We start from the raw sequence: 13006 nt of genomic DNA, 5'->3' as shown, positions 1-13006 counted from the left end.
AACCTGGTGATGGAGCAAGATGCATTCAGCTCCCATCACCGCCCCATCAAGCACTTTCCTCTTTTCTTTTTTTTTCTTGCTAGGAGTTTCCAACACGAGGCACATCTCATCAAAGTCTTGAGGAGGATTGTGCTCTTGTGATTAAAAAAAAAAAAAAAAATATATAAAAAGGATGCCTGCATGTGTGGGTTTTTTAATTAAAGAACACTGCCTGCCCTACTTTATTAATTGGAGTATGGGAAATAATCTATCAGGGTGGTAGGGAGTTTGGGGAATAGGACAGATGGAGCTGGTGTACATTTTCAATCAAAGCACATAAAAATTAACATACAGAAAGATTTTTTTTTGTGTGCTAGATTACTTATGCTTGATATTTTTTTTTCAAAGGCTCAAATTAAGCCTGTTTTGTATCTCTGTGCCTCAGGAAAGAAGAAAAGAAAGGAGAAGCGCTGTGTTTCTAGTGCTGGAGCTTCACCCCTGCTCGCTCACTTCTGTTCTAATGCCAAAAGATCACTCTGCTTTCAAAAAGGGGTTTTGAAGGTCTTTTTCCACAGAGCAGAGACCAGCAGTGGGGAGAAAAGAAACAGGAAATCAAAAGGAAAATCTCTGGCTGCCAGGAGGGTTGTGCTCCCAGGTTAAAGCCCCCAGGAAGCCATATGGGTAAAGTGCTGGCAGAGGCACGGGCGACCTTGGGGCCATCGTCCCACCTTTGAAAGGCTGCAAATCCGCACTGCAGAAGAGGGCTGCAGCCACTGACCTCCTCAAGGCGCTGGGGAGCACCACTGGCTTTATTTTTCCAAAAAACCAGCCTCATTCCCCCCAAATAAACACCTTCTGCAAACAGCATCCCTGCAGGCACACACCCCCAGCCGCCTCTACGCCGGCAGCCTCACCCCCCCACACACACACTGCGACCCATTAGAGGGGAGATATCATCTCAGCAGAGAAATTACAGATTATCTTGAGAAAAAAGCGCACGAGGCGCTCAGACTATATTGAAATCCTTTTATCTGTTTCAGTCTCACTTAAAAAATGGGTGTCCCCAAAAGAGAGAGATAAGGAGGCTGGTTGTCCACAGTCCTGCAGTTATGTGGGATGTTCTTTGCAATGCAGGAGGTGCACGACTTGTTTAAAGCAAAGTAAACCCTGTAATTTAACCTAAAAGCAACGAAAATCACCCCAAAATGATTTTTAAAAAAATTAAATATCCCTTAAAATGCGTACTTTTCATGTAATTTTTGGTCAAAATGATCCACAAAACCCATGACTTCCCTTATATTTATAGAGTCATCTCCTGGGCTTTCCAGCTTTTAGAGACCTTTGCAATGCCATCCTGCTTGGGAGTAACTATTGCTGTCATTTTAATGCTCCTCTGCGAAATAAAAGTGATTTTCATTGATTTTGTTTTAACGCCAAGCACACACTTCTGCTGCTGCTCTTCATTTTACATGGCAGAACTTTACTACACAAGATTGAGGTAAAAAGAACACTCTTAAATTTAAATTTTTAATGATCTATGGCTAGTTGGAAATCATTAATTTTGTTAAGGCAGATGAAAAGTGATCAAAGCCAAGACAGTGAATGTACCACTGTGTTGCCACCATCCACTTCAGTGTAATGGGGTGGAAAAGCAGACGAGAGGTTAATTGCTGTCAACGGGGATTTTTTGGGGGCAAAATACAAACAGCTTTTTTCTCGAGGAGACATTCTGGTGGTAGTCTAACTACTGGAAAATAATTATAAGTCCTGGAATTGTCTCCGAAGATTTAGCAAATATATAAAATAGTCTACAACAAATTGAGATGTCAAGTAAGAAAACCCCCTCGCCTGCGACTGCTCTTATTTAAAATTCCTGTGGGAGGAGAGGGAGCAAAGCCCCAAGCCTGGCAGGGATGCTGTGACCTCCTCCCAAGCCCACTCGGGTACCACAATACACAGAATAAAATATGTCTTTGGGTTTGTGCTAGCATGGGCCAGCCCATGGTGGGAGCATTCAGCTGGAGAAGGAGGGGAAAAAAAAATGTTGTGCATCGAAAAGAAAATCAATTTCCTCTACATCTCTATTTATCAGGCTGCGTTTCCCAGCCAGCTGGCAGGTTGAAGTATTTGCCTTCTGATGTGCTCCTTTGTTAATGTGATTTGTGTCAGATCAGCGTCTCTTAACGTAATTATACCGATTACGGCAGAGGAAGGGGAAGACAAGATGTGGCTGGAGGAGTGGATACATCCTCGGCTTACTCCAGCATTATAGCCATGCAATTCTGTGGAAAACCAGAGTTCTGCAAAACTTGCATTTCACCGAGGGCTCGTTCAAGGTCCAGCCGATGCGAGCCAGCACCTGCTGCTTAGCACCAAAAAAGATAGGAAGTCTAAGGCCAAGGTCCCTCGAGGTCTCGGGGACATCCCCATCGTCTGGGCTGGGCCATACACAGGGATGCAGAGGGTCGACACATGGACTGGACTGAATTTCTCAGACAGCTCACCTTTTGTTAGAGGCCTCTCAGGCATCTAACACCTTTTTGCTGTTCCCAATAAGGGCATATAAATGTTTTCCTCTGTCATATTTGTCTTCCCTAAAGTGTGCCATCCCCATGGAGGCTGGCCAAGGAAATGGGAAGCCATCAATAAAGATGATAACGTTTTTTGCACCCATCTGTGCTCTTCGAACAGTTGTAATTACAGACATTTAAAACCAAGACAGGTTTTTACCCATGTTTCTGCTGGCAGCAATCTTTTCTGGGCAGCCTAGAAGCGAGAGGCAGAGCTACCACAGCGGATGCATGGGGAAGGACACAGCTCTGGGACGGTGATTTCTGCAGGTGGGTACAGAGCACACTCCCAACACTCCATCCTCCCCTCTCCCACATCTCCCCCAGTGTATCCACACACGGGATACCCACGAGCCGGAGAGGGATTTCACTACCACGCTGCTGCAGCCTGATGCAGACCCTGTGGTTGATCATCCCCTTCCCACGACCCTCCCTCGCTACCAAACCTGCCAGCTCATTGCAACACTTATTTATCAAAAAAAAAAAACAAACCAAAAAAACCTTAAGAAAGCATGTGCTTTCTTAAATACAGAACACAGATCCCTGCCTTAGCTTAGCTCTTAAAAATGCCATCATTTCAAGGCAACAGCAGCAGTACCAATGGGTGATGCTGAGACCAGCTGTCTCGCTCAGGGAAACTTCAGCAAATGTACCAAACAACAAAATCAAAGTGGGAAGCCCAGGAAAGTGAGGTCAGGGGCAACCTTCCTCCAGCTGATAAAATTATTGCTTGCCATCCACAGCTTACAACTCCCTGACCACCGCTGAACACTGGGCCAACGCATTGCTTAGGCAAAAATGTGTCATCTCTTACCGGGTTTGGGGATGAGTCCTTGAAAAGGCCTGTGAAAAATAAGGAAAAAAGGAGATTTAAAATTAAATACCACTGGGAAGTCAACACGTCTGGACCAAGCATCATCCCATGGCCCAGGGAAGGTTAGGGATCAGCCTGTCTTTCACATGCTGCACGACGACTCCTGCGGGACCGGCAGGAGCTCTGCAGGGATGGGGTCCTTGTAGTCCTGCTCAGGGCAGCATGTGCCCTGTCGGTAAGAGGACAGACATGGCCCAGCAAGAAAGTGATGGAGCCACTCTTAAAAAAATCATTTTTTCCCCTGTCTCACCTTACAGTGATACATTCATAAAGTGCTTTTCCCCTCCCACTTGTGTCCATCCCCTTTGGCTGCAAAACCCACAGGACCCTGCCACAAACGGCCAGTGCCCGGTGCCTCTCCAAGCACTGCGGGACCCTAAGCACTGCCTTGCACCAGCAAAAAACCAAGCAACGTTTTACCTATCTCAAGCCTCCTGGAAAACGGGCTGGGATTTCTCTGCCTGTGCATCCATCACAGTGAGCACCATTTTCTCCTGCCAGTGCCTTCCCCACCAACTCCCCAGGCAGTGGACAGGAGGAAAGAGCAGGAATCTCTCTTTTATGGTCCCCTCCTTTCCGTCGAACTGTTAGCTGCTGACTTAATTGCTGTCTTGGGGGCTGGAAGCATGTACAGTATTTACAACCCTGCCCCAATGGGGCTGGCAGAGCAGGGGGTGCATTTAGGTCAGCTCCCTCCTCTCTCCCTCAAGCTCGGCAGGCTGGCTGACACCTCTTGCCACATACCTCGTCACGGTGAACTTGATTTTATCAGCAACAGCCAATATCCTCTCCAGGTTCTGCGAGCCGAAGGTGCATGGCTTCCTGAAGGGGATCCCGGGGGGCAGCCCCTCTATAATCACTGACCCCGGATTGCTCTTGATCCGCTTGTATGGCACTTGCACGGGGTATTTAATCCCCAAGGCCTCACCTGGGAGAGAAGCGAGCGGTAAGCGAGCAGTAAGCACGTGGGATGCCAGGAATGCCATTTCTGCCGCGGCTCTGACTCCACCCTGCCAAAGCACGGCGTGGCATGAGCAGGCTGCTTGAGGCACCATGTCAAGCGTTAGATCAAGGACCAACATTTTCAGGCCGCCTCCACGATGGGAGCGGAGGGGTCCCGAGGCAGCCGCGTGCGCGCAGCAGAGCTGGTGGGGCCAAGGAGAGGCACCGTCCTGTACGATGATGCCCACGCAGTGCAGTGGGAGGGATGGAAATCCGCTGCTTTTTGCTTTGGAACATTATTTGGAGATAACTCCATAGGCATGTTCCCTCTCTGAGGTCTGGCTGCAGGACCGAGGCTACGCATTTCCTTGCAAGTAATTGCTCTTGCGGGTACCTGGGAACCTGCACAAGTCTTACCCCTGCCTAGAAAATGGGGATAACAGCATTTCCCTGCCTTGCTTGATAAAGAACAGATGCTGGGGCAGGCAGGCCACGGGAGTACCCTGCAGAGCCTGGGTAGGTGCCCTGGGGACAGGAGGAGCGGCATCTACTTATTCCTCAACACTCCTGCGAGTGCTCGCTACGGCCCCTCCTTATTCCCTTCCCAACCTCCTGCCGCACCCTGCACTCCCACAGCTCCGCAATTCTCTGCTAATGAATTTACCATCACTGCTCTTCATGGAGGCGGAGGTTAAAAGAAAAAACCCACCAAAATGTGGCTGGGAAGGGCAGGCAGCAGGAAGGGCAGGCAGTGGGAAGGGTAGCGGCATGCTCTCCATCACGGGCTCCCCCATGCTGTGTGGGAGCTGCCTAGGCAGCAAGCACCTACAGCAAAGAGCACCAATTCCCAGACCCACCGTTCCCTCCCTGGCCCTCTGAGGTGCCAGCCGCTCCAGGGGGAGGTGAGAGAAAGCACTTGGCGAGGAGGAATCAGGAAGAGAGGGGAGGGATAGGGAGCAAAAAATTAGGAGGGGATAAGGGGGGAACAAAACCAACTGCCCCCTTGGTTTCTCACCGTATTTCTTATTGAACAGGTCCTGGACTTGTTCCCGCAGCGTGTTAGCAACGTCTATTCTAGAAAGCCTGGCATCATAATTTTCTGTAAAATAAAGAAACAATTATGGACTTCTGCTGGTAAATTAAAAGGCACTCTGTGACTTTTAAGTAATGCCATTTTCTAATTATAGGAAAGTCCTTATCTTGCAATTAGCTAATCTCTGGAGTGGGCTATTCAAAGTCCTTAAAAATAATCTAAACAGAAATATGATTTTTTTTTCCCCCCGCCTGTTTGCCAAGAATAAAAGCTGCATGAAATCGAAGATTCAGTTGCGATAATTACCGGCGTTAAAAATAAAATGCACTCCAAAGCTTCTCTGAAAAGCCAAAGCCTTTGAAGCCTCCCGTCCCTCTCTGCAAACCCTCGCAGGCCCCCATGGCCCAACGAAAAGGGATGCTCGAGCAGGGCAGCACTTGCCCCCACAGCCCACGGGCTTCTCACTGTCACTCCTTTCCCCAACAGAGCCACCATGCCGGCTGCGGGATAGGAGCTGTGTTTAGACAAACATCACCCAGGTGGAAAAAGCCCTAGAAAAGGCAAACCCCGAGGCTTGGAAGACTTAATTATGCATCTCACAAGGTCAGATGGCGAGATAAGCAAAGCTGGTTAATTAGGGCACTATCCACAGCACTTCGAGCCTCTTCCTTGGACCTACGGGACTGCCCACCCCAGCTGTGCATCATGTCTTCTGGTTGCCTGTCCTTCCCATCCTCTCACCCCACCTCCTCCTCTTCTCCCTGTCCTCCTTCCCATCCTTGCCTCGCCTTGCTCCTCTGCCAACCCACTGAGCCCTGATGCCCTGCGGCTGCTCCTTTCCCATATCTGTTTGCTCTACGCAGCCCCTATGATGGGCCGGGGGCTCTGCCTCACCGCCCCCCCCCCCCAGATGCCTCCAGGCCCTCACCTTGAAAGCCCTGTCTCTTCACAGTGTCCTCCAGCAGCACCTCATTCGAGTCCCTCTCGCCAGCAGCTGGGACAGGGGACATAAAAGGAATTAGGATTCGTGGTGCTACCAAGGGGGACGCAGAGGAGGGGGTTTCTAGCCAAGAAACGAGGTGGGGAGGGAAGGCAAGAGACGCACTGTAGGAAAACGCTCTCACTCCTCTCCTACCTAGTCCTTAAAGGCCCGGCTGCCGGGCGTCTCGCAGCCTACCTTTGGCTGCCGGGCTGTCCGACGCCGGCTCCTTTATGCCCTCCGCCAGCAGCTCCGGTCTGGAAAACAGCAAGAAGCAGAGGGCACGCAAGTGAGCTCCCCGGCCAGCAACAGCCCGCTGCTCCAGCATCCCCTCAGACAACGCTCCTACAGCCACTAACCACTAACTATCTCTGGTTAACAATTTTAAAGCTCCTGCAATGCAGCCGAGGAACTTTGGAAGTAATTTTCATGCTGACAGACTCTTTACTGAGCCGATGCAACGCTCCCTGGGATAAGATTAAGCTGGCGATGGCTGAGCAGCTTAAATCAGTGGTTACAGACTTTTAGGAGACATGGTCCTGCATGTTTCTCAGAGGTGGGAGAAGCCGTGCATGGCTCCTTTCAACATTCAATTGGCCCCCAAAATTGTCACTTGGGTATCTAATGCTAAAACCACACAGCGAGGCGATAGCAGGGCTTGTTACGAGCCGCGCTGAAGCTGCCTCACAGAGAAATGGGTCTGGGATGGGGGTGGGAGAAACCTCAAAGTGTGGCTGGGCTGCCCTGGGAGCTGCTGGTCTGACACCACAAAATCCCTGTGCTTCCAACATTTATTTTCTGTTTCAGCCACCCAACGCATTGTTCGCATCAGCTCTTTCCTCTGCAAGGGAGGTTGAGTCAGCATTCGGGTGAGAAACCTCCCAAAATACTTCAAGACATTTTTAAATCCATCTCTGCTGGATCCGTTCCCTCTTTCAGGGCAAAGTTGTTGTATGTTGGTCGTGGCTTCTCACAGTATCCCCATCTCCTGTGACAGCCCCTGTTCCCCAGCGCAAGGACAGCATCTTCCTTAATGCCTGCAGCATCCTCCTGAGGCACAGATGTGGACCCTGAAGGTTAAAGACTCTGGCTCCTTCACCCACCCTTGGGTGCTCCCTCCTCCTGTGGCCAAACCTTTGCAAAAGTGCGTTAAAACCCCAAAAGACATCAAAGGAGAGGTGACACCACCACCGCTGCCTCTAAGGGATGATTCCAACAAGGCAACAAGCCTTGGCTGCTTCTAATCAAGCAAATTTATTGAAGGTGACCAAGTGATGGATGTCCCCCAGGATACAGCACAGCAGCAGGAGCTCCAAGCAGGAACATCCTCCCCAAGGGACGGCCAGTCCACCACCTGCCTTACCTTTTAATGACAAACTGGATGTTGTTGCTCGCTTGCAGGATCTTCTTCAGCTTCGCAATCCCAAAGCAGTTGGGGCGCCGCAGGAGGATGCCCTCTGGCAAGCCCACAACGAACAGATCCTCAGGGTACATCAGGAACTTGGAGTAGGGAACTTTAACCGGCTCTGATATTCCTATGGCTTTCGCTGCACAGGGACCAAATCTCATTAGTTTGCTGGACCTCCACGTCGGGTCAAAGCAGCAGCAACACGATATGTTGGCAGGGAGTGGGGGGTAGGTTTGGAGTTTGTTGTCACTCTGTGCCTGGTGGGGATGTCCCTGATACTGGTGGACACAAGGTCAGGGATAGAGCCAGGCAGACACCCAGAGCTGGCTTTTGCATTTGCTGTGTTAACACAGCCTACCTTTTGGTGGCACACATCAAAGGAGCTTCCTATAAAGGTTGCAAGCATCTCTCCACAAGGCAATGGGACCCCACATCCAGATCTCCGTGGATGTCCCTCTGCTAGACGAGGGGACAGGCAATGTGCCCAAGGGTGCCCTGCCAGCCTGTGCAGCCCGGCATGGCAAAGGCTCCCCTTGCTCTGCTAAACATTGCCAAAAACCAACTGAACAGCCAGCGCCAAGCAGTGCAGTTTGGCCAGAGGTGAAAACCCAACAAAATCCCACAAGCGTGGGTGAGGATTCCTAGTCTGTTACTAAAACGTGGGGTACATCAAGGGCCATTGCTCTGCTGGCCATTCCAGCTTCATCCCCAGTGCCCAACCCTGCCTGAGAGCATCCCGGCCCCTCTCCTTTTGCCTGGTCACAACGGGCTCTCCCAGCCCAGGGGCTGCAGCTCAGCTCTCCCCAGCTTTTGGGGACCACCAGGCAGACCCCCATATCTCCTGGTCCTGCCAGTGGCAAAAACTTTCTGCCAGCTCTCAAAATGCACATATGACCTCACTTGTATTTTTTCTGGGTTAAATAACCTTTCTAAAAAGGGGTGAGCAGAGCATGCTGAGTGCCAGCCCCCAGCGCTGGGGTCCCACCAGCCTTCCAGAGCCATGCCGTGACCACCTCGGATGGAAAACCCTCTTGGATATTTCAAACAAGTGATGAGGGAACCACTTTGGTCCTTCCCTCCGCAGGAGGAAGGCTGAAGGTCACGGCAGCAATTCCTGGGCTGCAGCCAGTGAAAAGGCATCGAGGAAACCAAGGGGAAAAGCTGCAATAACAAGGCCCAGGGAGATTTCAAATGCATTTGTAAGCCCAGCAGACAGCAAATGAACAAATTAGATTGCACCTTTACTCAGCTGCTGTTTTGGAAATGGTAGGTGACATTTCTGAGCAATTAGGAGCTCCCTGCAGCAGAGGCCGGCACTCGGCATGATGAACATGTGTTAATGACCATCTTACCATATCTCGTGTTGAACAAAATTTCAACTTGTTTCCTCAAATGACTTAAAACATCCCCTATACCATCTGCAAAAAAAAAAAAAAGAAAGAGAGAGAAATGCTTTGAGAAACCAGCTGTCTCTGGGGCAAGCAACACACAGCCCAGGCGAGCAGCCCCTGACCCCTGGCAGGGCCAGACACGTGCTCTTCATGCCTCCCCAGAGCAGTGCCAGTCCTCCGGCAGCTGCCTCCAAGCTCATCCCTGAGCGAGGAAGGGCAGCGATGTACCTGCCACAGAACTCTGCTAGCAGCAAGGAGGAAAAAAAATAGGGGAAAAAGTAGATCCGGGCAAGAGAGGGGAAGACAGAGCCCAGGAACATGGTAGTGCCCTTCTGTGCTGAGCTTTATGGAGGCTGAATGCTTTGCTGATAATGTAGGAAGCCCACGAAACCCAACCCAAAATACATCTGTGTTCATCCATCCTTCCAAAAACTTGCAATGATGGGTGATGCTCAGAGTTCAGCGTACACTCACCTGATCCCTCCATCTGCTTTTCTTCATGTCGTGACTCCTCGCTGGGCCCCTTCTCCGTCCCTGCTGAGGAAGAGGAGGGTTAGCGGCGGCTGGCACCAGCAAAACCAGACCAGACACGAGCAGGAGTTCTCTGGGTCCCCCACAATCACCCAGCTGCCCCTTCCCCTCACTAAGCTCTAAGCACGCATCCCAGCACAGGCTCGGACTGGCAGCATCATGCCAGGAGCTGCATAAGCAGAATAAACCCATCGCCTACATCCAAGAGGTCTGTCCACCCTTTGGCCGCAGTGCCAGCACAAATCCCCCAGGTAAATCCCAGTAATAAGCCAGGCTGAGGAACGGGGTTTGCAGCACGCTGGGACTGGAAAGGGGCTGGGAAGGAGCAGTGGTGCCAGAAAAGCCACCTGTTTGTCTACCAGCTCCCAGCTGGCCTGATTGAGGCCACAACTCTGAAAGTAGGTCCCGACTCCATCACTTTGGCTCATAAATGGTATTTACTGATTTCTGACACACGCACAAACTCCTGTGCCCCACGCAGTCTCTTGCATGCTTCATTTCTGGTACCTGCTACCGTTTCTAGGATGTAGTTCGTCTCCTCCGAGGCCATGTGTGTGGGCACCGGGTCGTGCATCTCATCTGAACCGGGTGATTGGTCTGTGGACAAAACCCCACGGGCAGCTTTTGTTTCAATGCTGAGGGGCATCATCCCCAAAACAGGGTTCAGAGGGTCCTGGCCCATCAGCAAGGGCTGAGCAAAGGGTCCCCCACACCACAGCCCCACACCAGGAGCTGCTCCAGGGGTGCATCTGCCTTCTTCCTTCCCGGGACCACCCGGACTTCATCCCTGAAACACACCTGCCCTTTCAGCCCAAGGGAAAGGAGCAAAAGTTTCTTCCTAACCTCCGTAGAAGGTGAAGAGCAAAAATAATTGAAAATTATTTACTTGGCTTAATTCCATCTAGACACTCAATTTTGGCTTAAAAAGTTAATGCTGCTTGACTTAGCCACTCCTCTGTGGGAAAACCATTCCACTCATGCTGCCTTCCTCCCCAAAATCACACCTTCTTTTGTTTCCCTTACGTAATCTGTACGCCCTCTTCATTTTAACCTGTCTCCCCTAATGCTGTGCTCTCCAACATCCTCAAAGAGCTATCCAAATTTAGCTTTAAATAAACCTTCAGCTAGTTTAAATACTTCACTAAGGTCAGTTCTTAATCATCACCTTGCAGGATAAATAATCCAAATTTCACCGATTTCTCCCTGTAGGTGAACACCTCTTTTCTATTAATCCTCCTCCCTGCCCTCAGCTGTACTCCCTCTGATTGAACTTGATCTTCAAATAAGGTAAGAAAAGGTGGACTCTGGACTTGAAGTATGATCTACCCAGCACTGGGGGAGTGATAACACCTCCTCCTCCTCACACACGCTGCCAGCTCGCCACGTATTAGCTTTCTTCTCTGCCATTAGCTGCCAAGTTGAAAATGAAAATGTTTGATCTACCGCTATACCTCGTTCCTTCTCCTTCCCCTATATTAACTGTATGTTAAGTCCCTTCTGTGATAATCTGGAGTGACTCCCCGAGTATCACTTTATGAAGGGGACTGCTACAATTCGAGTGCAACAGAGATCACACAGGTGCAGCAGGGCCGGGTGTCGCTGCTGTCCCCAGCATCGCTCGCCCTCAGGCATGCTGCGAGTCCTGTTGCTGCCCTCATTCTGGTGAGATTATTAATTAATGTTTGTAAAGCACACTGAAAATGCAAAGTGCTAACTATCCACTCATTAAACTCTGAGGATCATCCTACCATTTGCTCCACTGTCCAGGTCAGCTAAGTGGAAAACAACTCTCCCAGCTGTCTCTCAAGCACCCAGATGCTCACCTCCATCACTACCCATCACCACCGACCTCTCCAGGCAGAAACGTGGGGAAACGCATCAGTGCCACCAATTCCAACACATTTTCAGCATGTGCTTAATATTAAACCTGTTCTTACAAACTCTTCATAACCAGGCTGTTTTTCTAAATTAAGGACCTCATACAAAGCATCCCGCACCTGATACCTGGGATCCTTCAAGCCCACACATGAAGGAAAGCAGCAAACCGGGCTCGCTTGCTCCAGGGGAAAGGCGAGACAGAAAAAAAATAAAGGAGAGGGAGAAACAACAGAGAGACCCTCCACTGCCCCCAGGCAACCAGCTCATTCCCAATATGCCCCTTAAAATGACTTTCAGGGAAGAAAGACCAGTGCATGGGCACAGGGGGACCTCCCATGCTGGGAGATACCCTGCAAACATCTCTTCTCAAAGCAAAATGCCGAGACACGATGCAGCAGCCCTGCTCGCACAGAGGCCACTGCACACAACCAGTACCCCATTGCTTACCTGGCACAGTGATCTGGATGATGTCCAGCTCATCCGGCTCGATTTTGATCTGCCTGATCCCACCCAGTTCTCCTGAGGTACCTACCAGGGAAAGGCAACAAAAGGCAACCGCCAACAGGAACCAGCAATGCCATGTCTGCCCCCCAACACAGGCAGGGAAACCATGCCTGGCCATGACTTCAGTGCCAGCTGAGCATCCCACAGCAACAAGGCTTCAGCCAAGTGGTCCAGCAGCATCAAGCCCATGGCACGGAGGTACCCGAAGGGCACCTGTGGGCATGGCCTCTGCAAACACCTCAGCTGGTAGGAGCTGTTGGTGCCCTCAAACTGGCTGCTGGCTCTCATTAGGTGCTCATTTCCTGGCCTTCCTCACTTAAAACTAACCGGGTCGCCAACAAGCATTGGTGGGGACACAGGAGGAGCTGTCTCCAGTGGGTGCTCCTGGCATTTTTAATGCTCCCAAACTCATGACTGGGACATGCCCTGCTGCATACCCATGCTCCGGGGGGCCGACCGCAGGCACATCATGCCAGGATGCAACCAGCTGAACCCCAGCAAAATACAGAGTGATTTGAACCCTGACAGATGGGAGCCTGTGCTGGACCAGCCGGCTCACAGAAACTGCCCTGGGAGGATGCTGCCCATGGTGCTCAGTCAGCCCAGCTGCCTCTTATCTCCAGGTAAATTTCCTCCCTTAGGGTGGGACTGATTCATTGCAAGGGGCTGAGTCACAGCTTGCAGCTTGGGTGGGTAGGACAGCGAGGCTCCGTGTGGCATTTCAATGGGTCCAAGCCCCTACATGTGGGAAAAAGCATTTCCTTCTCGTTTTCAGGGCTCAGAACACTGACACCGCTGACTGCTCTGTGACCCAGCTGTGGTGGCTTTTAAGAAGGGAACTCAGACTGAAGAGTTCCCTTAGCTTCACATTTAAGCACATGCTTAAGTCTCATTATTTCAATTTACACACTTTTTGG

The 13006-nt window shown here is 50.7% G+C and overlaps 1 protein-coding gene across 7 annotated transcripts in view; it reads right to left on the bottom strand.

Moving 5' to 3' along the window:
• The window catches only part of GTF2IRD1 (GTF2I repeat domain containing 1), a 69620-nt gene that overhangs the window by 10473 nt on the left and 46141 nt on the right, over positions 1 to 13006 (bottom strand). For 4 of the 7 annotated variants that reach the window (XM_049803493.1, XM_049803496.1, XM_049803495.1 and 1 more), the window contains exons 13-22: positions 12033 to 12113; positions 10215 to 10304; positions 9651 to 9713; positions 9138 to 9203; positions 7741 to 7924; positions 6576 to 6634; positions 6327 to 6392; positions 5381 to 5464; positions 4168 to 4351; positions 3364 to 3392 (exon numbers count right to left, since the gene is read on the bottom strand). In XM_049803493.1, the coding sequence (XP_049659450.1) occupies positions 3364 to 3392; positions 4168 to 4351; positions 5381 to 5464; positions 6327 to 6392; positions 6576 to 6634; positions 7741 to 7924; positions 9138 to 9203; positions 9651 to 9713; positions 10215 to 10304; positions 12033 to 12113 (906 nt within the window). The remainder of the gene's footprint in view (positions 1 to 3363; positions 3393 to 4167; positions 4352 to 5380; positions 5465 to 6326; positions 6393 to 6575; positions 6635 to 7740; positions 7925 to 9137; positions 9204 to 9650; positions 9714 to 10214; positions 10305 to 12032; positions 12114 to 13006) is intronic. The other 3 variants (XM_049803494.1, XM_049803499.1, XM_049803498.1) reach the window with 1 other exon arrangement.

Source organism: Accipiter gentilis, chromosome 6, assembly GCF_929443795.1.
Source record: "Accipiter gentilis chromosome 6, bAccGen1.1, whole genome shotgun sequence".
Taxonomy (NCBI): Eukaryota; Metazoa; Chordata; class Aves; order Accipitriformes; family Accipitridae; genus Astur; species Astur gentilis.
The sequence above is the reverse complement of the archived record's forward strand: the minus strand, read 5'-3'. Positions and strand labels throughout refer to the sequence as shown.